The 23,373-nt window shown below is 43.7% G+C and overlaps 1 protein-coding gene across 7 annotated transcripts in view; it reads right to left on the reverse strand.

Moving 5' to 3' along the window:
* Nucleotides 1-3,305: 3,305 nt before the first annotated feature.
* The window catches only part of Mtmr3 (myotubularin related protein 3), a 127,294-nt gene continuing 107,226 nt past the window's right edge, over nt 3,306-23,373 (reverse strand). For 4 of the 7 annotated variants that reach the window (XM_071614842.1, XM_071614845.1, XM_071614844.1 and 1 more), the window contains 12 exons: nt 22,266-22,474; nt 21,452-21,583; nt 20,391-20,502; nt 16,919-17,114; nt 15,628-15,813; nt 13,161-13,331; nt 11,894-12,039; nt 9,819-11,211; nt 8,618-8,728; nt 8,064-8,152; nt 7,307-7,333; nt 3,306-5,498 (listed from right to left, as the gene is read on the reverse strand). In XM_071614842.1, coding sequence (XP_071470943.1) covers nt 5,327-5,498; nt 7,307-7,333; nt 8,064-8,152; nt 8,618-8,728; nt 9,819-11,211; nt 11,894-12,039; nt 13,161-13,331; nt 15,628-15,813; nt 16,919-17,114; nt 20,391-20,502; nt 21,452-21,583; nt 22,266-22,474 — 2,944 coding nt within the window. In that variant the 3' untranslated portion in view covers nt 3,306-5,326. The remainder of the gene's footprint in view (nt 5,499-7,306; nt 7,334-8,063; nt 8,153-8,617; nt 8,729-9,818; nt 11,212-11,893; nt 12,040-13,160; nt 13,332-15,627; nt 15,814-16,918; nt 17,115-20,390; nt 20,503-21,451; nt 21,584-22,265; nt 22,475-23,373) is intronic. The other 3 variants (XM_071614848.1, XM_071614847.1, XM_071614849.1) reach the window with 3 other exon arrangements.

The following is a 23,373-nucleotide window of genomic DNA, read 5'->3' on the forward strand; positions in this document are numbered from 1 at the left end:
TCACTGGGTAATCCATATGACTTTTTGCTCCTCTCTGAGCCTGTTTCTTCAATGAAAGGGAGGAGGCTGGATTAAATTAATAGTTTTTAGACTTTTAAGAGCCAAAGCCTTTCTTTTTAGCAGATCTTTCTAGGAAGTTTAGTAGACCTTTCAGGGGCCTAGGGCTCCCGACCTACCATGGTCCTGCAGAACAGTAAGAAAAACCACAGAAATGGGGCTGGAGATGTGGCTCAAGCAGTAACGCACTCGCCTGGCATGCATGGGGCGCTGGGTTCGATCCTCAGCACCACATAAAATAAAGATGTTGTGTCCACCAAAAACTGAAAAATAAATATTAAAAAATTCTCTCTCTTTAAAAAAAAGAAAAACCACAGAATCAAGTGATGTAAGGCCCCTCCTACCTTAAAGTCCAGGATTTCTGTACCCTGCTTTGAGATTATAAATGCTGACCCATGGCACCACCTCCTATCTGAACCCCTCTCCTGGACTAGGCTGAGCAGATTCATCCACTGCACACAAGACCTTGCCTCAGCACTGACTGGAGAACCATAAGGGCAACTGAAATCCAGGGGCTGAACAACTGTTTGTGTGTAACAATGGCATATTTATTCAACTTAAATGGTCAATGAGGCTACAGCAGAATCAATGCTGTTACAACAGGCAAGCACTACTGTCAGCAGCAACACACCAGTACATCTCTTCACCAGCATCTGTGCTTCATAGGTTACATTCTCATTCTTTTTCTTTTAAATCTTATAAACCAGTTGGGAAGCAGATAAAGGCCAATTTTAAGTACCAACGTAAAACAAACTTCACTGAAAATACAATTCAAATACAACTAGATCAATGTAGGAAAAGTTGACTAAGAACTTAGGTGTAATAGAAAAGAACTTAAGTGGTAAATAAAATACAATAGCAGCATTTAAAGACTAATTCCCAGTTCAAAAGATGCCCCTTCCCCTGCCCATACCGTACCTCATGCCTGGCCCTGTCCAAGAGGTCTGTTAGATCAGGCAAGGCAACTGGCATATGCATAAGAACATGCAGCAGACGAGCCCAGAGGAGCAAGGCTTCCGTGTGTTTATGTGCTGAGGATCATAGGACTCATGTTTAAGTGTCAGACTCTTAGAAGGGTCACCTCCCTCTCGACAGGAAGCCTCTCATGCATTCTCGTCCTGCCCTTGAGAGATCTTGTCAGTAACCTCAACTTAAAAACAACCTCCTTGGAAATGTGACTAGAAATTAAACAGCTGGGACTCTTGTCATGTTTTCCAATTCTCTCCACAGCCCAGAGACCATTTTAAACCCTATTAGCTCTACTCTCAGTTAATGCGATTTTGGAGGGTACAGCTGCAGCCCCAGAGACAGGCCACTTGAACAGGTACCAGTTAGATGAAACCCTGTAACAGCACCTTCAAATCAGCCCTCATTCTTCAAAGATAGAGGTCAGGGCTACAGTTAACTTCCATAGGCATGGGATCTCCTAACCTCAAGTACAGTCAAGTTTTTCAGTTATCTCAAGACCAATCACTTGCAATCTTATTCTAGGATATACCCTTGATTCCTATTTTAGTATCAAAAACTAGAAATTGTTCAACAATTTCTATTGCACTGTTTTTGTTCATTCTCCTTTAGATCTGCCACGGCACCTTTTTCCTAGAATACTCTTTGCTAACATGCAAAGTTAACAGTGAACAGATACACAAAATTGATAAGAGAAAAAACGTTCTATAAATCTCCACTGGGAAATCCCAATGGATTAAGGCAGCCATATCATGGGAGTGGAGGGGAGGAAAGAGACTTGGAGTTAAGGAGGTCAAAGTGGCATGTGTGTATTGAGAAAATACCAGGATACTCAAGTTCGGAGATGAAGAGGACAGTCTGGCAGCTCAAGATCTCTGTTAGCGCCAACTACTTTAGGCCTAATTCCTCTACATAATGGCCTGAAGACAGCTGGCCTCGCCCATGGAAAATGGCTTTTCTCATGCACAGCCACCTTCCATAGGGCAGTCATAATGTACAGGTATGTATTCTGGCTCCTCTCTTCTTATCCCCAGCAGTTCTCCATTTATGGGCCCCCAACAGGGCTTGCTAAATTATGCCAGTGTTTTAATTTGATGAGGATTGAGCCATTACACTTCAAGAACAGCAGTACTGTGTATAGGCACACCTATATAGCCATGACACCACTCAAGTTCTTCCACACCTTGATCTGAATGCAGACTGGGCTCCCTAGTTGACTGAACCAGACTCAAGGGGCTAAGGTAGAACCCTCTTTATCTGCAGAGGATAGTTTTATTCTCAGACAAGGCACCCACAGCTTTCAAACTGAAACCAGCTGAGTTGTTTTTAAATGCTTACGCACTTTAGGGAGAAGGGACATCCAGAAAGAGATCCTACAAAGCCTGCCCTGAAGAGTGAAGGCCCACTGGGGTTCTCTGAACAGGTCACTCTTCAGAACCCACCTGACTCACCACAGACCTTAGGCTGGGGACCTGAGAGCCAGGTGCCACTTAACACCAACCTTCCAAAGAGGTAATACATCTCACCTACAGACCCACAGATGGACAGGATGCTAAACAGCCATGTAGGGAAAGAAAATCCACTTCTTTTTAGAAAAAGTAATAGTCCAGAAATGACTAGATATCATGGCCTTGCTCAGCTAGAAACAGAAGTCAAAACTCTAAAGAATAGAGCTTCCTCTCTGTGGAGGAAGGGAGGATGATGCTCTATCTAAGCACATAATCCAGTCATATTCAATTCTATTTCTGCCTCCAAGTTCTCTTGCTGCCCATTTGTATTATCTCATCCAAGAAAGACTGGCTAAGACGTCTTCTACCCACTCCCCCCACCATGTCTCTGCCTGCTCCCTGCTGCATGCAGGCTCTAATACTCCTGGGTGGGGTGGAGTGGGGGTTCAGGGGCCAGTGAATTGGCTGCCCTGAAATCAGAGGAGCAGCCAAAAAAAAAAAAAAAAAAAACACAAGGAGCCTAGAGGTCAGAGGTAGTTTTAATTATTACTGATGTGCAATTCTTCCGATGCAGAAGAACAGTCAGTTGTTCAAATGCCCAATGGCTTTGCCCCTTTTTAACTTGGGAGAGCTTAGGGGCAAAATCATTAAGGAAGTGTTTTTCAGTGCTTGGGCATCATGATCAATCTCCTTGCCAAGGTCTAGAGTTGAAAAGAAATCTGTCATTTTCCTTTGCCAAATGTCAAGTTTCCCATCAGCACCAAGAGACCAAGAAACCAAGTGACCAAGAGGGGATAAACCACAGGGCAAAGAATTAAAACATGTTATAGCAAATGCCACCATGTGAAACACTCAACTTTATTCACTTTATTTATATATTTAACAATTCTAAAGTATTTACTTCTTGCTTTGACAAAAAATGAAAAATATAGGAGCACTGACTGACTCCTCTTTAGGAGAAAAGGGTTATATGTACAGCTACGGAGAGTTATGGTTCCTCCTTTACATACAAAGAAAAATATTTAAAAAGTGCTTCATTGATCAAAAAAGAGCTAAGAGCTGCAAGCATTTATTCACACTGTACATCAGACCCAAGAAACCCGTATCATAACCTCTTGGCACCTGTCACTAAGAACTGCACAATCTTCAATTACACTTACTTCTCCCTACCTTCACCATCAGAGCATGTGGAGTGTGGAGAAGAATTACACCCTGTTTCTCTAAGCTCAGACTCTGGGCTTTGCCTGGACTGACCGCGCCAGGAAATGTTTCTGGGCCACGTGTAACCATACTCAGGCACACGTAGGAGCCACCTTCCTAAGACACAGCTTGCCCTTGGCCAGGGACCTGCTTCCAAAGGGAAAGGGCTGGAACTTAAGCATTCCCTAACCTCACCTTTTCCTCTTACATGATGTACCCTACCACCAGTTAGCAGCGTTCAGCAAAACCAAGCATGGCCCTTCCCCAAGAGGGAGGGCAGGCACAAAACATGGATGCCAACATCACAAAGCACAAACCTAAATTCCTCCCTGTCCTTCCCCACACCCACCTCCATCACAAATACTCTTGATTTAAGGCTCTTTTTGGACCACATCAAAGCTCACTGAGGAAAGGTACCCCGAATCTCTTCCAGGTGATGTCACGTCTCTAAGGAACACTGCAGAGTAACCAAGTGGCCCTTTACTGCTGGCCAGCAGCCAGACATGTACCCATTCAGGCAGCCTGAAGCACGGGAGGGGGACTGCTGGGCCTTTCCTGCTGCTCCAAGAAAGGAAGGAGGAGGAAGGCTGATTGTGTGGGGACCTTCATAACTATAAAGGCTGATTCTACCCCTTAAGGGGAAGATCCATGATTTGTATGGTTTGGGAATGGGGAATTTTTGGAACCCTGAGTCTGGATTTCCCTGTCCTGGCTGAGGAAGAAAGACTGTTTGGGGGACCAGGCCCTGGAAGTGGCTCCAAGGTGTGCCTGGGGCTCAGGGCGGGCCTTGGCCATGGAAGCAGGACACCACATTCTGGCCATTCTGTACTCTCACTCACAAGGAAGCACTATCTGGCCTGCCCAGGAGGCAGCCCCCTGAAAAACGGAGGGAGCCCTAGACAATTTGGGTCAAGTTAAAAACAGAATCCCATGGGGAACAACATGCTGATCACCCATCCCTAGCTCCTTCTACCTTCCCCAAAATGGGGCCTGAGGGATCCATTTGCTGTGTGTGCCCCTCCCTCCAAATATAAACCTCATTTTCTGTTTGTAAAGTGGGATGGCCCAGCCCCTCTCAAAGAGAGAGAAGGCACCTGGGGAGGTTCTCTTGGGAAAGATGCTTCCAGCTTCCCTGGCAACAAACGTTTCCCAACCAACTTTGATGTGGTGGTGGTGGTATGAGGAATGATCACAAATGTTGGTGCTAACCTTCTTTCCTGCTCACTGTCTCAGGCCTCCACTCTTGGCTCTGACCAGCCTCCTTCCATAAGGAAGCACCAAGCCATCTCCCAGTGTGCCTGACAGTAAGCAGCTCGGCAATTACAGGAGACTTGGCAACCTCTGGTCTTCCATTAAAAAAAAAAAAAAAAAAAAAATTAAAACAACCAAGGGATTTTTTTCCTTTTTGAAGGCAGAGGGAGGATGGAAAAGGGAAGGGGGAAGGAAAGCGGGAGAAGGGAAAAAAAATTTAAAAAAAAAAAAAAAAAAAAAAAATCAATCTACAATCCAGTGGTACATCCCAATTTCTGTCACTCTGTACAGGTGATTCCATGCCCCCATTCCAAAGCGCATGGGCCTCTAGGTCTGCTCAGGCTGTGTGGGGCCCTGTCAGAGGGACAGCAGCTTGGCCTCTGCCCACCCCAGGTCACTGAGCTTCAGTTTGAAGTGGCAGCAATGGGCTTATCCAGTTCAAGGTCAATGCTGGAGCTTGTGGGATGTAGACTGCTATAGCAAGACTTGCACACTCGACTGGGTTCAAAGAGCTGCTGGCTAGGAACCGGGACCTTCTGGTTACAACAACTGGAGCAGAATACGTTCCCACAGTTCCTTGAGATAAGAAGAAACAAAACAATGTTAGCTTCCATTAGCAAGTATGCAGTAAAGAAACCAACTTCAACAGAATTTTGTTGTGTAATTTTTAGGATGTGCTGGAGACTCCTTTAAAATCAAACACTTTCATTTTTCTGGCCCAGGAACAAGATAGGCAGGAATGATATCCCTACCTAGTAGAATCATATGTCATTTTCACTTTAAGGCCAAGGATACTTGGCTGTCTTACCACAATGGCTCAAGGTTATCAGGTGTACAGGAAGATGCTGCCTGACAGACCTCTGTGAGAACAAATGGTTCCACAGCAGAAGCAGTTACTAGCTAAATGGTAAGTCCTGACCCAGAAACTTACCCAGTGGCCACACCTACCTAGGCAATGGCCTCTGTGTAGCTTGTGATCACTGAGTGATCAGAGTCAAATGGAGTTGTCTTTGGGTCCTCAGAGGAAAGAAACAAGCATCCAGCCCAGCTGGGGATAAGGAGACTTATCCAAGGGCCACTACCCAAGAGGTTTGGAGGCAACAACTTATAGGGCAGACTGCTCCCATTTAGGATGGCTCTGTAGGCAGCATGCAAAGCCAGGAGTCAAGCAGCCCATAATGCATGCTCAGAAAGTGAAAGAGAGGAGAGGTATAAAGACAAGAGCACAGATGAGCATACGTGCACACACATACCCTTATTAGACAGCTGTCAGTCAGTATGGCTCACTGCCCTGCCCCATGTATCTATCTCCAGGGAAACTCAAAGAGATCTGCCAGAAGGCTTGACTACAACACAGGCCCCAGGTCTCCACCCTCTTCCACTGAAAGCCCAGCTCTGATGCATCTGTGTGGTCCAGATCAATGCCCATCATAGCTAACAGGAAAGAGAACTGACAGAGGATCAGTTTCTGCCTACCTTATAACTCTACTTTTGTTGGACTTTAAAGTACAAACTAATCACAATGAGCTTAGCACAGCAAACTCCAAGGGTCATGACACAGCCCACCAACGGCTAGGGGAAAGCAGCTCAAGGGAAAGCCTCCTTCTCAGCCAGCATCTCTTTCTGCCCTTTTCAGTCAAACCCCTCAGTATGCAAACCTATTATTGGATTAAGGCCACTCAGGCACAGGAGAGAATATTTAAGACTACTTGGGGACAAAAGAACATTACAGAGAAAAAGGTGGACCATAGGGCCACAGAAAACTAAAATGAACACATGGAGAACCTGTGGTTACACAGAAAATTTTCTGAATGCCTATGCTTTTTTTTCTTTTTTAATATTCCTGCTGGAGTTCAGCTCAAAAATCTGATACAAATTTGATCAATTAAGCTTCTCTGACTTCTTTCAGGGGACTCCAAAAGACCTAAGTGGAGTCTGCCCTTAAAGTCTTCCATGCTAAAACATTCTCTGTGAAGATCACTTGTTCAGTTCTGTCTCTTTAAAAACAAAACAAAAAGGCACACTGATACTTGGAAGCTACAGCATCATTTCAATGAATGACTGACCCAAAAGAAATAGTTCTGAAAACCCAACTGGCTCCTCCATAAAATTAGACCCTGCAGAAGCACTGTTTCTTGTTACAGACGAGATGGCCCAGCTGACCTGTATGGTCAGGAGAAAAGCACATGGCTGCAGCTGGACTCAACCTCAATGGTCTCCATCATCAGCTGCTGAGGACCACCCCCCCAAGCCCACCTGCCTGCCTGTGCTCCCCAACCTCAGGCTTCACCCCACTGAGTGCAGAAAGGGGAGATGACAGCATTAGTGTGGAGAAGTTATTATAGATGTGCAGACATCACAGACAGTTTGTTGCAAATGCTCACCACGTTTGATCAACACGGTCAGTGTCCCTGCAAGGAGGGGAGAAAGAGCTCAGAGGAGAAGCCAACCAAAGATATTTGGGCTTGGGGTGCAAGGTGGGAAGACATGTGGTCCTAGAAGCATCATTAACAGATAAAGATTCTGTCCCACTTTCAAACCAGGTTCACTCATGTGGTGAGCAATGGTCCAATTCTGATAAACATTCTATCCCAAGAACACTGAACATCTGCCAGTCACTACCCCAGTGAGGCCAAAGCATCCCTAGTAATTCACTACCCAAACCAAGAAAGAGAAAATAAGTTGGGAGCCATATGAATTGAAGACCATCCTCGGCTCTCTACTACTCCCCTCAGCTACAGCTGTTCATCAGTGGCACAGGGACAAGAAGTTCAGGGACAAGGAGCAGGGAAGGAGTAGGAAAATGAAGTACCCTGCCCACAGACAGAAAACTATTTTTGCTCATAGTAGTAATGTTGAATTTTATGATGGGAATAAGAAACTGATTTGAGTGGTAGCTATTGCCTCACCAATCTGGGGCATGGGGTGGGGAGAGGCTATCATTTGAACATTTCAAAATATAATAGTGATCACTCTCAACTGGAAGAAAGATATCAAATGTAGTTCTTCAGCACCAAATTCATAGGTACAGAAGTCTGCCCAGACAGCATACTGCCGGCCAGATGCCTGCCATCCACCATATTGCAGACTCTGTGGGCCAAAGCTTAGTTTCCACACCCAGCCCACACCCCCCACGGGCACCTGCAATGGTGTTTCCTGCTGGCGAGCCAGAAGGCACTGTCACACGCATAGCAGTGGGCAGCCAGGTGGTCAGGGAGCCAACGGGTCATCTGCAAAACAGATGGGGCCAGGTTAGAGTGACAGGATGGGCCAGGCAGCTGGAGCCAACAGAGCCATGCTGGGGGCAGCAAGAGTCACAAGGACCATATTGGCTCTGGAAGCACCAACCCAGCAGGTCTGATGCCAAAAGTACAAGAAAGGCGTCCAAATCGTTTCCCTGGAGGGGACTCCAATCTCCCCTGAGATAAAGTGGCAGCATCACCCTAGGTTGCTGTGAGGGCTGGCAAGGGTCCAGTTCACAGAGGCAACGTAGACAGAGGGCCAACCTGCTGAGTCTCTCTGGCTCAGAAATGATGGGCCTGATGTGGGTTCACAGGAGCTGAAATACCAGAAGCTCAGGACTAACTGTGCTACGAGGTTCTTCCTTGGTAAGGGGCATGGGGCAGGGATGGGGCTGAAGAAAAACCACCAAATAGTTGCATGGATGGCACTGAGAGCAGGGGCTGAGCCTGTACCTCTGTGTCCTGTTTATCCACCTGCTCCCAGCTGGCTTCAGAGAAAATCTCTGTGCTGCAGCGAGACAAACAGTTCTGATCCAGATTGCTTTCCGAGTCAGGGATTGAAGTCTGTTGGCAAACAAACACAGCTGAACAGAATGAACCCGGTCTCCTCCAAAAAGAAGAAGAAAGGGCTTGGTGAAGAAGGGAGCACTGAGGACTAGGTGCAGGCCTAAGTACTAGGGCTACCGAATCTGAAATGCATCAACCATTGGGCCTTGGGTTAAACAGGTGCAGAGATGATGCTGGGCTCAGTTGAAAGGAGATACCCAGGTTGTGTGCACTGACACTGGAGTCAAAACATGGACCTTAGGGTTCCAGGAAGTATGTGGGAGAGAAGTGACCAGGATGGAGTGGGAACTGGACTCCCAGTGTAAGCTGCCCTGGTGGACCTGCTGATCCAACCACGCCACTTTGTTAAAATAGTGCTTTGGGCATGGCTTCCTTTCTCTGAAGGATTCTTTGCAACAATGAGAAACCATCATTAGCATGAAGTAAAGGCCAAAAAGTTACTTTGGATTGAAAGTCATTGGATGTGCCCGCCTTTAATGTACAATGACTGCTTCAGAGCCCAGTTCACAATTGCACTTGACAAGACCCACCAAAGAAGAGAGCCCCTCTCTGAAACCCCTGCTCTGTTACTCTCATTTCTGATTGGCAAGCTTCATCAGTTAGAAACCAATCCCTTCTCTCCATTTTTACTGCCAGCATCTACCAAAAAGTGGATACAAACATTTGTTTAAAAAAAAAAAATCTAACCTTCAAAGTTACAGCCCACATCTGGGAAGGCTATCAATTTACTAGTTTTTAATGTAGGACAAGCACTACAATTTCACAAAATACTTGGCATTACTCTTCAAATGTCATTCTGAAAACAGAGAATCCTCTCTCTGAAGAGATCTGAAGGTCCATGTAGTGCATGCTCTTTCCTTTCTCTAACTGCCCAAACAAGACATGAAAGTAAGCAAAGCAGAAAAGAGACAGTCTTCCATTTACATGGCTGAGGCTGATCTTCAGCCTCCGTGAACAGGGCTACTTTAAACCTTTTCAATTCATTTAGAAATCCTCACCAGTCACCATGCACTGGGTAAAAAAGTGTGCCCATCCTCGCTCTGCCATCTTCTCTCAGATGGCTACAGAGGAACCATGACCCACTCACCACTTCATCTCCAAAGTCCCCATTGAAGCGCAGTGATCCAGTCAGGTATTGGCTCTCCAGGCGACTCTTCAGCTCCTGGACTTGTTTCTTCAAGGTCTCCACTTCCTGCTGGTGGCCTGACTCGATCTGACGCAGGCGCTGTTGGATTGTGTCTGTGTACACAGGCATGCCATCGTCGTCCAGGTGGCTGCGGGAAGGCTGCTCAGGGCTGCTGACTGCGGATGGCCTTCCCGAGTGGCTATGCAGCCACTTGTGGTGCAAGTTTCTCGAGTGTAAATGGACAGAGCTGCAGCTTGTGGCAGACAGCTGGCGGCTCAGCGAGTCCTTGCTCCTCCCAGCCTCCCCATTGGCACAGTGCCCATTGGGTGTGGAGTACTTCTGGAGGGTGCCAAGTGCTGGAGGCTGCTCTGAGGCCTTGTTTTCAGTCTCTGGGGCATCGTTACACACAAACCCCTCTTTACATTCGGCTAAAGGCAAGGCACAAGGGGCCCGTGTTGGGCTAAGAGTGCTGCCAGGAGAAGTCCTGTGTACCACAGACCCCACTTGTGGCTTCTCAATGAGGCTCCTCTCAGCAGGCCTGGGCTCCAGTGCTGGGGGAAGCACGTCTTTGCCACTGAACCTACCAGTGATAACCAGGCAAGGCTTACGGTGGACTTGGGGTCCACTTTCTGACTTCACATTATCTTCCATCAACATATCCATGGAACTGTCCATGTTTGGTCCTCTGGTCTCAAAAGGGACTTGGGAAGGTGGCGGAGAACTAGACAGTGAGGTACCATAACCAACTTTTACATCTACTAGGATGGAAGGAGCTGCATCCTCCTGGTTCTCTGTAATATCCTCTATTAGAGGCTGCTCCAAAGGAACCTCCTGAGAATCCTCTCCCCTGTAGGGTTCCTGGAGTGAACTGGAGAGAACACTGGGCCCACCCTGCTCTTCAGGAATACCCTGTGAGAATAGAGACAGGCTGGAGTCTGGATGGCTCCTCAGAATAGCATCACCCAACTCTGCTTCTTGGTAAAGTATAATGGCTGAGCCCTCAGTTGCGATCCTGTTCTCCTCTTTGATCTGTGGCATCTCCACACTACCCCTGTGTGCAGGCTCTTCAGCCCCACTCTCTTCTTTGGTGGCCTCTTGCAAAATGTTCTCCATCTGCCCCTCAGCCACCCCAACTGCCACGGACAGCTCAGCACCCCCGGGCACCCGGCTGGGCTTTCCTAGGCTGTCAGCAGAAGGCTCCTCTCCAGGACCAGCAAGGTTGCTCAGTTCCAGAGAGCGCCGGTGCTCCTGCCACTTCTCATTCAAGCTGGGGTCGCTGCTTCGCCGGCTGGCCAGAGGTACTGTGCTGTCGCAGGCTATGGTCAGATTGTCAAATGATCTAGTCTTTGGTAGGCTAAAAGAAAGAAGTTTGGGAAAAGTGAGAATCTTGGAGGCTATTCAGAGGACATCAGGAGACAACAGGTTTTAACAAGCTGGAGCTATGACATCTCAAATAATGTTCTGGAGTGCAAAGCTCCCTCATAAGTCCTCCTATCTGCACTGCCTCTACCCTATGCCCCATCCATACAAATAAGTTAACAGCAAATGTTATTTTCAAAAGGCATTCTCCCTGATGCTGTTGTGTTTCCTCAACTGGTGGCAAGGTCAGACTGCTGATTCTTTGATATTACAGTATTTTAATTTATTACCCAATCACTCTGAATTTAATAAAGCTAATTCATAAGTAGCAAAGCCAACATTTCTATCATCTCACAGCATTTGCTTCCAAGCTCAGAAGACAAATCAAAACAGGGAGGCAGGAGCAGAGAATAGTGGATGAAATACAAACCAGGGTTCACAAAGGGCACAGAGGATGTACTCTATCACTGAGAAACTGCTTGGTGCATGTCGTAGAACAGGGCCCAACTCACTTCTGGAAACTAGGCTCTTTATAATCTTCCCAGAGAAAACTTGGAGACCTAAGAACATGTTGTGGAGCCAGACAATATCATGATCTTTAACCATCCCTGGCATGTTCCCATACAGGAATATACCCACACAGGACCTGAGGCCTGTGGCATCACCCCTAGGCTCACCGGCTCAGGGGAGGATCATCAGGGCTGGTGCCTGGGACTGGATATGGTGCACAGCTGTCATCCACAGGGGTAGAAGGAGATGGGCAGGGCAGATATACTGCACTCCACAGCATCAGGTTACGCACATGGCACACAGGGTACAGTACCTGAAGAGGGGGAGAGGACAGATTTAAATATGTCCCAATAAGCATTTTAGAAATATCTGGAAAAATCAAGAATTAATCTCCTAAAAAGGCCAATATAGGACTAGAGATTCTGTTTGGCAACATTTTTCACCTAAGCACCTCTTATGGGCATGAAAGTCTGAAAGGATCTTTTAAAGGTCCATTTTTTCATTAAGTATTTCTCAGGTCATCCTTATTGAATGACTAACTTTCATCAGCTTGATTTGCTGCATAAAAAAGTGAGTCATTCTGTTACAGTGATTATTTGTTTCCTGTATAAAAGCCTGGCTTCAGCAGAAACTGCCAAACCTGCTTTATAGGATCATTTAAATTAATCATGTGAAAAGGAGGGTATTTTCTTCTTGCACTGTTACTCCTCCAGGAGGCAGGGTGAAGGAGGGAGAGAAGCAGTTGGCTTAAATCTTTGATTTGATTATTTAAATGTAATGAGAAGCATATGGATAGCCCAGTTAAGCAATATAACTTCTGATTAACCTGCTTTGATTTCTTATGGGTTTAAGATGCATTCTGAACAAAGGAATTTTACCATCTATTGACACGCAAATGTATGTGCCCCTTTTCTCTGCTGAACAGAAGGTATTCCTTTGAGGAACAAAGTCTTAAAGGGTCTGCTAGCTCTCATATGAGCAGAGAAACACATAAACAGTATCAGACCCAGTTCTGTGCTGAGACAGAAGCTGCAGAGGATATCATCACCTGGTACATGAGGAGGTGCCAGGGGCCTAGGAACAGCTCCTTCTGAGATATGAGAAGCACCCAGAAAACAACTTAAGTGCTCTTCCACCAGTTAAACAAAACATGCTACGAATAAATTAAGCTCTGGAGGAAGTGCCAGAAAAGATTGGTGTCTAGGGTGGCAAAGTAGAAATGTATATTAAAACACCCTAAGCAAAGTGGTCAGAAGCAGGTCAGAGCATCATCAGAAAACAGTTCTTTCTGAGAATAGTGAGGGAAAATGGAAACAGCTCATCCATAGATAGAGATGCTTTCACAAAAACAAGCACTATTCAAACAGGCTCCCATATGTCCCCTACCCCAAACTCATTCTGCTGATGACAGAGGAAAGACTGAAGGATACATACGGCTTCTGACTGAGAGGAATACAGTAGGTTTTTGAAAGCCTTGTTGCCAGCCCGAAGAAGCGACCATACAGAACATGTTCGTTCCTGAGTATGCTTTTCCCCTCTCTCCTTGGCATTGTTGCACAGGAATGTTCCAAAGAGGCAGGAATAGGTATGCTGCACCAGTTTCACCTATGGGAGTCCAATAAGGCAAAATCATGCAGTAGGGCACACATGGGAGCCCAGCAGAGCCATCTACCCCGACATGTCTGAAAGCACTTCCCGACATGTCTGAAAGCACTTCAGTTTTAAGCTGTCAGGATAGGGAAGCCCGGTTGGTCACACAATAGCCTCCTCTTCATGCCACCAACTCCAGGGCCTGACTCTATCCACCAGCATTCCTAAGTTAAAGATAAACTGGTACACCCCCAATTCCTCTTAGATTCCCTGTTCAACAGTCTCTGAGCTTCTGAGTTAACAGCCATCCTCAAGAGCAACAGAGCACAGAAGCTGGGCGCAAGAGCAGGTCAGTGTAAAACTGTGTTGAAGCTGAAAGCACATTTGTAAAACTATTTGTTTATTCCACAAATCATTACTGAACATTTCACTTGCCCCAGGCATGACTACAGGTACCAGAGGTGATGGATATGCAGCAATTATCAACCAGTTTTCCTGCCCTGATTTAGCTTACTCTAGCTAGGGCAGAGGTGACAAATGCTATGAAGAATAATAGGACAGGGTGAGAGGGACACCAGGCAGGGGCTAGGCTGTGGGAAGGCCTCACTGGTTGAGACCTGATAGAAGGAAGAGAGGAAGTCATGTGGGTATCTGATGGAAAATGCTCTAGGCAGAGGCAACCACAAGCACAATAGCTGAGGGGAGTACACTTACAGTCTGAGAAATAGTTAAGAGGCCAGTGGAAGGGAGGGAGGGATAGGAGGAAACAAGCCTAGAGAGGTAACCTCTAGGATGGCCTTTTAAGCCATTTTAAGGACTTTGGCTTTTACTGTATGAAATATAGTTACTGGAGGTTTCTGAGCAGGGGATGACATGGTCTGTCTAATGTTTTAGAAGGACTAGCTTGACTCTATATGAAAAGAGTAGGAGATAACAGTGGCCTGGACCAGTGTGACATAGTAGAGGTGACAATAAATAATAGGTTTTAGACACGTTTTGAAAGCAGAACTGCAGACTCTAATAGACTGAATGTGAAATAAGAAGGAAGAGTTGAAGATGGCATAAATGTTTTTGCCCTAAATGACTGGAAGGATGAAGTTGCCATATGGTGAAATGGAAGACTCTTACAAGATTAAGTTTGTGGGGAGATGTAGAAATCAAGAATCAAGTTTTAAATGAATTAAGTTTGAAATGCCATTAAGACATCCAAATAGAGATACCGAGTGTTCATGATTGTGGCTGAAGTTAAGTGTAGAAGTCTAAGCTGAATGGATTCTTATCACATGGAGAGCAATTAAAGCCACTAGACTGGGTGAGATCCTTCAAGTAGTTACATGGAAAAGTAGCCTGGAGGATGAAACCTGGGGCATTCCAAGATTCAGAACTAGGGAGACCAAGAGGAATCAGCAAAGCAGACAGAAAGGACCAGTCAGAGAGGAAGAGGAGAATAAGAGTGGTAAGAGTAAGAGGTCAACTTGAAGAAAGTATTTCAAAAAAGAAACTGAACTGTGCCATTACAATTGATGGATCAAAGAGATAAAGACTAAGCACTGATCACTGGGTCAGCAACATGAAAGATCATTGGTAACCTTAACAAGAGTAGCTTTGGCAAAGTGTTATGGTGCATGCCTTCCTGGAGTGGGAAAAGAACAGAAGAAATTTGAGATAGCTAATGTAGGAGCTCTGCAGTAAAAGAGACCACAGATACAGGATAATAGCTAGAACAGAATGCAAGACCAAGAAAGGGTTTTGATAAGACAATATATATATACATTATACTTTGTCTGTATGTTGACAGCTGTGATCTGGGAAAGGGAAATATGCCATTGCAGAAGGAAAGAGGAGAAATGCTGGAGCTAGCCAGCAGGACAGATGGGAGGAGATGGGAACTGTGTATAGCAGAACAGACGGGCTAAAAAGGACAAGGATAGTGCATCTTTTATCAAAGGAGAAGGGAGCAGAGAACTTTGGAGACAGTAGGGGCTTTGGTAGATGGACTGGAGGGAATATGGGACACACTAATTGCTTCTATTTCTAACTACTATTTAGGGTTTCTATCATCTCTTTTAAAAGCTAAGTTTAAAACAACTCAAGGTTTACAAGAAAAAAATGGTACATCTGGATTCACTAAGTAAACAAATGCCTATTTATTACTGTTTTCAAATAAAAATAGGAGAAAATAATGACCCCTCTACTTAAATTATAAAAAGGCTACATACTTTCATGTGAAAATTGGACCACTAATATTTGCATAAGTAACACCTCCAATTTTGATGGTTCCCAAAATGTAGAATCAGAAGCCCAAACTCACAAGGAATGCTTCATTGAACTCAAAAGAGCAAGGAAATTGCCTCTGAAGCTGATGAACGCAGTCAAGCCATTGCAGAAACACTGGGCAACGCTCGTTCAGATCATCCGAGTTCTCCCCATGACCGCACCGATCAGCAAACTTATGGCCAAAATCTAGCCACTCCATCTCCACAAGGACCTGGAAACCCTGCAGGGAGGCACCCAGGAAAGACAATTTGTGCTGGGCTATCCACACTGTAGCAGTCCTGAACCTGGTATCACCATCAGCAACCCCCTTTAACAGCTTCCCAGTAGGTTCCTCTAGCCTAGGTCCATAGCCAGCTCCTTCTATTGGTACACAAGTCTAAGGAACTTTCTCAATTATCTGAACTCCATTCCACACTCACTGAAAGGGCCCTAACAATGCATCTTAGTTAACTAAGCCCCTTTCTTGAATTTGTTCATACTTTTAGCCTCCAGACTAACATCTTGAGGGATGTGTGTGTGTGTGTGTGTATAAAACGAGTACCAGGGATTGAGCCCCAGGGGCACTTAATCCACTAAACCATATCCCCAGCCCTTTTTTGTATTTTTATTTAGAGACAGATCTTGCTAAATTGCTAAGGCTGGCTTTGAACTCATGATCCTCCTGCCTCAGCCTCTCAAGCTGCTGGTATTATAGGTGTGCACCACTGTGTCTGGCACTTGAGGGACAATTTCCCAGAGAAAATTAATATTTAATGTTTTATAAAAGCCATATATTCCCCCTTAATTTTCCTTTTATTTTGAATTTTGCACATTTGGTGCTATATTTACAAAGTCATTTTTGTAAAATCCTTCCCCACCCTAGATTTTTACAAATGTTATATATGTTTAAGCGTACTTTGTGGTTTTTCTTACTTCTTTAACCCAAAAGGAGGTTATTTTAGGGTCAGACTCCTTCTTGACAGAACACTCTTTTGGTAATATCTAGACCTATTATCATAAGCAAACCAAAATCCTTTTTAAAGAAGCCTCATTTTCCTGGGTTAGCCAGAACTTTCCCATGTAGACAGGCTATAAAAGAAAAGATCTATATTTCTCAATACCTTGTAACCTACAATCTGTCGCACTTTAATAGGCATAAGAACTGCAGCAGGCACCTCTAACAATGTAGCTCAAGGTGCAGGAGGAATAATTAAAAAAAATTTGGCTTTCTTTAGACCTAATTGCTACCCCCCCCCCCAAAAAAAAAAAAAAAATGATCATAAGACTCTCGGAGACCTCCCACACTTGTTATACAGTACCAACTCCCACACTTTGGACACACTTACCTCTATGGTTCGGTAATAAGGGTCCAGCAAGAGCTTAGCCAGTGCCACAATCTGAGGGGTGCGGTCCCAGCCATCTGAACAGTGCACTAGTACAGGTCGCTGGTCACGATCCACAGCATGCACCACCAGAAGGGCCGACTTCAAAAGCACAGATAGGTGATGAAGCCACTTTGTGCTTTCAAGAGCTGAAAGCCAACTATAAAAATAGGAAGGGATGAGGCAATTTTTAATGATGTATTGATCATATCCAACGCCTGTCAAATAAAAAGCAATACCCCAAGATTTTTCTCTTCAAATGTGACACTGCCAAAACAAACAGAAACTCTGTTTATAAAACATGTCCAAAAACAAGACTCAGGCCTTACTCTGTAATAGAGGGCATCCTCAGAAATAGGGACTGTATTTAATAAGACCACCTTTGGTTCTAACACCTTTGGTTCTAACATGCTGATGAGTAATTTCCCAGAGAAAATTAAAAAATTAATGTTTTTCAGTCCATAGTAGATACACACAGTATAAGAAAAGTGGAACCTTCTGAGAGATATTTCTAAGATGTAAAACAGAAGACATTTAAGAATCAACAATTCTTCCCAATAAGTTCTCAAAAAAAAAAAAAAAAGTAAACTTAAAAATAGTCTATAATGAGATATAAGCTGAACACTGGACACCACACATGGGGGGTTGGAGTTATAGCTCAGTGGTAGAGTGTTTGCTTAACATGTGTGAGGCACTGGGTTCAATCCTCAGCACCACATATAAATAAATAAGCTAAATAAAGGTATTGTGCCCATCTATAACTAAAAACAAATTTTCAAAAAAATCTGAATGGGGCTGGGGTTGTAACTCAGTAGTGAAGCATTTGCCTTATACATATGAGGTACTCAGTTTGATCCTCAGCATCACATAAAAAAAAAAGGTATTGTGCCCATCTAAAATATATATATATTTTAAATCTGGATGAGCCTAATAGGATGATTTAGACTTATAAAACTAGTCTACCAATGGCCACATGGAATTGCTACGCTTTACCCAGACCAGATTGAGCAGGGATCTAGAAGAATCTTTTTTAAAGAAGCACTCAAGAATATCAGATAGCAAGAACTGCCTCTTGGGAGTAATCACCAACTGACACATTTGAGTTTTTGTTTTTTGTTTTGATTTGTTTTAATCTGTGTTTACATATGTTTCTTGTGCTTCTCCCTGCCCCTAATTCCCAAAAATGAGTTCAGATTTTTCTAAAATGCAAAATTTGTGGTTAAGGCAAGTCCAGGTCTTCAAACAATGAGCCAGACAGGAAGGAATAAATACAGATGAAATGGTGGTACATCTGTTTTAGGAGTAACTGCCAACACTAGGACTACAGGACAAAGCCATAAAGGTCTACTAAATCTCAGGGAATGAATGAATTTTTGGAAGAGTCTAAGGAGCGGGGGATCTTCCCAGCCAGACAAGCAGACTACAGAATTAAATGCATATGTACTGATTTCATATAGATTAGTACCGTCTACCACCTGGACTGTGACTCTTTGGAGAGCTGACACTGTTTCCATCACAGATGTACTGAGTGCCTAGTATTCAGAGAGGAGACCTACTGTTTAATGAGCTGTAAGTCTGCCATCAGTAAAAACACAATATCAAGACTTTCTATCTCCTAGTAGATACTAGGAAACATTTTTTCCTGATGTACCAATTGTTTATTCTCACTCTTCACATGGCCGTGAAGGAAACCAAACTATAGGCTTAAGAGACCAAAAATGAAATTATCTTTTTACCTCTGGAGAAATGGTAAACAAAAGAATCAGTGTAGGTCTCTTTTGAACATGACTGAACCGTTATAAAATACCAGTTGGTGCTACCCTAGTCTAAGAGAAAAGCTGCACTCTGAAGTATGCCAGCAGCAGAGGAGGTTCTGGAATACAGCACACTCCCCTGTGCTACTCTCAAACTGGAGCAGAAGCATCCCCTAATCCTCCACAACCCCAAACCACCATTGGGGATGAACTTAGAGCCATCCCATCACTACCAAAGCGGCTTTTTTCCCCCACAAGAGGCTTCAGTAGTGCATTATGATTTGCTGCTTCTTTAATAAAATTCCCTAGATATTAATTTGGAGGAAGTAAGAGCTAATAATCTGAGTTCAAAAACTAGCTTTTCTAGCCCAGTGGCTTGGAAGACTGAGGCAGGAGGATGGCAAGTTCAAAGCCAGCCTCAGCAAATTAGTGAGACTGTCTCAAAAAATAAAAAGGTCTAGGGATATGGCTCAGTGGTTAAGTGCCCTGGGGTTCAATTTCCAGTACCAAAAAAAAAAAAAGCTATTTTCGTAATTTTAATATGGACGATATGAGAGAACACATAATTGGCAATCTTTTTTTTTGTTTTATAGACAAAAAACTAAGACCTACAGAAGTAAAGTCACTTTGCCAAGGTCACAAACTCAGTTTGCGGCAGGTCTCCTGGGTTCTCAGCCAGGCACCTTCTATGCCTCATCTTAGAGGAAAGGGTGCTGCCAGATGGGTCCTGGAATTGTGTAGGAATTGCAAATAGCAAATCCCAAAGGAAAGTAGGAAGCTCGTTTCTTTGAACAGTCTACCCACAAAGGACACTTGCTTTAACCTAAGGGCTGAATGGAACTGTAATAAATTTAATCCTTTGCTACTAAAAGTCAATACAAGTGGTTTAGGCAGTACCTGATTTAATAAATCCAATAAAGAATGCAGCAAAACTCAATGTGATCATGAGATCTACTGAACAGGACCCAGGGAAATGACTATGGGCTTTAGCACAAACTCTAGAAAAAATGAATTCTATCTTCTCTGGCACCAACTCTAGCTTCCTGAAATAGTAGAACAGGGGTTTTTAAATATTTATTGTCCATATTTGTTTTACAGAGCCCTGCTCCTAATTTATGTTGTATTCAAAGAGTACCCTTGCAGAGGGTATTACTTCACCTTCCTTATTACAAATGCCAACCATTCATTTTTAATGAGCAATAAAAATCATGATAATGTTCTCAGTAAATAAAAGAGTAGTTTAGAAATCAGAAGCAAGAATAAAAGAAACTGACCGAATGACAAGTTTAACCCATTTTAGAACATGAAGAGTAAACTGACTTTTTGTGGTAAAACAACCCAGCTCATAGCAAATAACTGTCACTATAGGATTTCAGAAAACAAAGAATAAAAATGCTTTAGGACAAAAACAATGAGAAAGAGAAAGGGTGGGAGTCCCAGCACAAACAAGGCAATGCTTCTGTTCTAAAAAGGACTGAGATTTTTTTCCTGTGCTGCACATTTAAAAATGTTTCAAAGGGCTGGGTTTTTCTTCCATCTCTGCTCTATGCTGCCTTGCTCCTGATGCAGAAAGAATATGTAAAAACGCTAAAAATGTAACTTAAGTGTACCATGAATCAGGAGAAGATACCTCCAAATTTAATTAACAACAAAAAAAGAGCAATGTAAAACTAAAGTCTTACTTTCCCGGATCTGGTGTCTGTGTGCACAGCAACCTCAAAGACTGAAAACTCCTCCGGATAGAATGAATGTTTGCCATCCCCATAAACACAACTTCACAGTTCGGGTAATAATCTGGAAAGAATAACAATAAAGAGAACACAAATATGTTGAATTTAAAGCCTGCATGACCAAATTTAAAAGATGCAAACTGGCTATAAAACAAATCCATTGCAGCTGCTGACTAATGAAACTGCAATGTTGTGACGCTTGACTATTAATCCAGTGCTTTATTCAAAGAGGCAAACAGCACTTGCATTTTAGCTGTCTTTGTAAAAGAGGTGAAAAAGGAAGGTTAGAGCTTTAAAGAAGGTACTAACAAAATAAAAGCTATTATGTTTTAAAAGAAAGACCTATAAACTTCCATCTCATCTTTACTTCCTGGGCCTCATCTATTTGTGGCTCTGGAATTTCTCTGAAAAGAATCTGGCAGAACAATGCCTTCATGCATTTAAATTTTACCTTGGTACAACTGCTTCCAATTTCCAGCTCAGGTCACACCTAAATAAGCAGCTTGGTACCTCTTCCTGCACCATCAGCCACAACTGGTACCAAGGAGTCCCTCCTCAGAGAAAGCCACCATTCAAACAGCAAAGGTGTTACAAGTCGGGACAATTTTCACCCCAGGTTTTCTAAGGAAAAAATCCCCACATGGAGTTTGCCAGGAGGCCAGTAAGGAGCATACCCACTGTCAAAGGCAACAAAAAGCTTTTAGAAGACTGAGAAATAGAGCCACTAAAGCAGCATCCAAATGTAAACAGGTCTTATGGAAGATTTGCTTTCTTTATCACCTAAAGGTTGGCAGGAAAGGAAGATTATTTGGCTTCACTGCACCTCCTCCTCCATATCTGCTTGGAAAAGAACACACAATTTTAAGAATATAAAGAGAAGCTCTGGCTCTCTCAAGAAAGAAGGGGAGAAATATGGCTTGTCACTTATTTCAAATTGAGAACTAAGTCCAGGTTGGGCATGGGCTGGACTCATAAGGAGATAGTATTTGAGGACCATGCACCATCCACCTTACCTGGGCATTCGCAGCCTCCTCCTTTGGCTCGGTTTGCCACAGCTGCTGCATAGGAGCGAGCATCCAAGATCAAAAGCTTCTGCGGTTGGATGGCTAAACTCTCTGCTCCTGAAGCATTTGATAGAGAAGAATCTACGGACATCAGGAAGGGGGGGACGGGTAAAAACTAAATAAACCTGTGTCTCTGAGAACTGTGAAAACTAGAACCAGAGACACATGTTGTAGTACCAAAAAACTCAAATGAAACCTCCTAACCAGACCTAGATAGATGAACTACTCTTCTTAGTTTATTTTCTATTTTCCCTTCTTATTAAAAGTTGACAATTCATTTTCCAAAACCAACTCTTGAGGTAAACATGGAGATCCACATAGCCCAACCTCCTATATCTCATTTCTACACCTATAGTCCAAAACTTGGTACCTCCCTACAAGGAGTATAGACACACTACAAGTCCCCATCACACTCATACTCCATTCTTGTCATGACAGCCAGGCTTGAAACAGAGAGTCTTCTGGTTCTTGGCCAAGACTCAAGACTCCTCAAATAATCCCATCAAATTCTCTTCCAGAAAGTACTAAAGAAAAGGCCACTTCGGGCTGGCATTGCAGCACAGTGGCAGAGCACTTGCCTTGTACATATGAGGCACTGTGTTTGAGCCTCAGAACCACATAAAAATAAATAAAATACAGGTATTGTGTCCATCTACAACTAAAAAAAAAAATAAAGAAAGAAAAAGGAAAAAAAAAAGGCCACTTCAAGAAAAGTTTCTCATATACTATAAAACTGCTGCTGTGGGTACAGGTAGCACCTTACCAAACTCCACATCGGAAAGGTCTCCCCCATTGGGAAAGTCTCGGGAACTATTCCTAGTTGACAGCTTGCTGCCACCACTCGATCGGGAATCAGAAGCACAAGCTTTGGCTACTGACTGCACGAGGTGCTCATCATCTGCATTTCGCCAACCCCACCAGCTGACCTCTGGCTGTCCACAGCGGGCAATGACAGCTCCATTGCTCTGGTGCCTGTGCCGGGAACAAGAGAAAACAACTGTATCATCCTAAGGGTACATATTTAGGGAGGCCCATTCAAATGCTCTGCACTCACATAGAGAGTAAGGTACAGAAGTTTAAGCACATTAATGAACAACCTACTCTAGGTAAGTCCTGAACTGGCTTCAAGTTGTCTCAATATTAAAGAGGGCAAAAAATGTACACACCAACAATAACAACAAAACCAGTAAGTATCTTTCTCAAGTACCATACCATCACAGAGATCTCTGTAAAGTTACTTACAAAATGAATAGAGAAATATTCATTTAGAGAAAATAAATGAATACTCATAATTTCAATATTTGAATATTGTATTTCTAGGAAATAAGGTAAAAATGATCTACAAATACTACATTAATTTTCTAGTCAATAACTAACTCCCCCTTTCTGATATGGTACCTAAATACCCTAGAATAATATATGCTGAACTAGAGGGGAAAATGTGTTGTTTCACTGACTCCCGAGGGTCTACTGCAGCAACTGTGCTTGGGCTTCTTTTTTTTTTTAAACAAAGCGATTGAACCCAGGCGTGCTTAACCACTGAGCCACATCCCCAGCTGCCCCCTAACAGCGCGCTTTTTAAACATTTTATGCAGGGTCTTACTAAGCTGCTTAGGGCCTTATTAAAGTTGCTGAGCCTTCTTCCCCCCACTCTCCCTGACACACCCCAAACAGATCCTACCTTTGGAACTGAAAACACTTGCCTAGACAAAATCTGAGATTTCATGAGTCAAAAATTGCTCTTATTTAGGCAGATGGCTCAATAAGCCCACTATCCTTCCTCAGGCTCTTAGTAAAAGAACAGCAACCTCAATAAATCATACTCTGACAGATCTTTTTTCCCAAAGCAGAAATCATACTCACAATCTACT

Source organism: Marmota flaviventris, chromosome 1 (assembly GCF_047511675.1).
Source record: "Marmota flaviventris isolate mMarFla1 chromosome 1, mMarFla1.hap1, whole genome shotgun sequence".
In the NCBI taxonomy this organism is placed as follows: domain Eukaryota; kingdom Metazoa; phylum Chordata; class Mammalia; order Rodentia; family Sciuridae; genus Marmota; species Marmota flaviventris.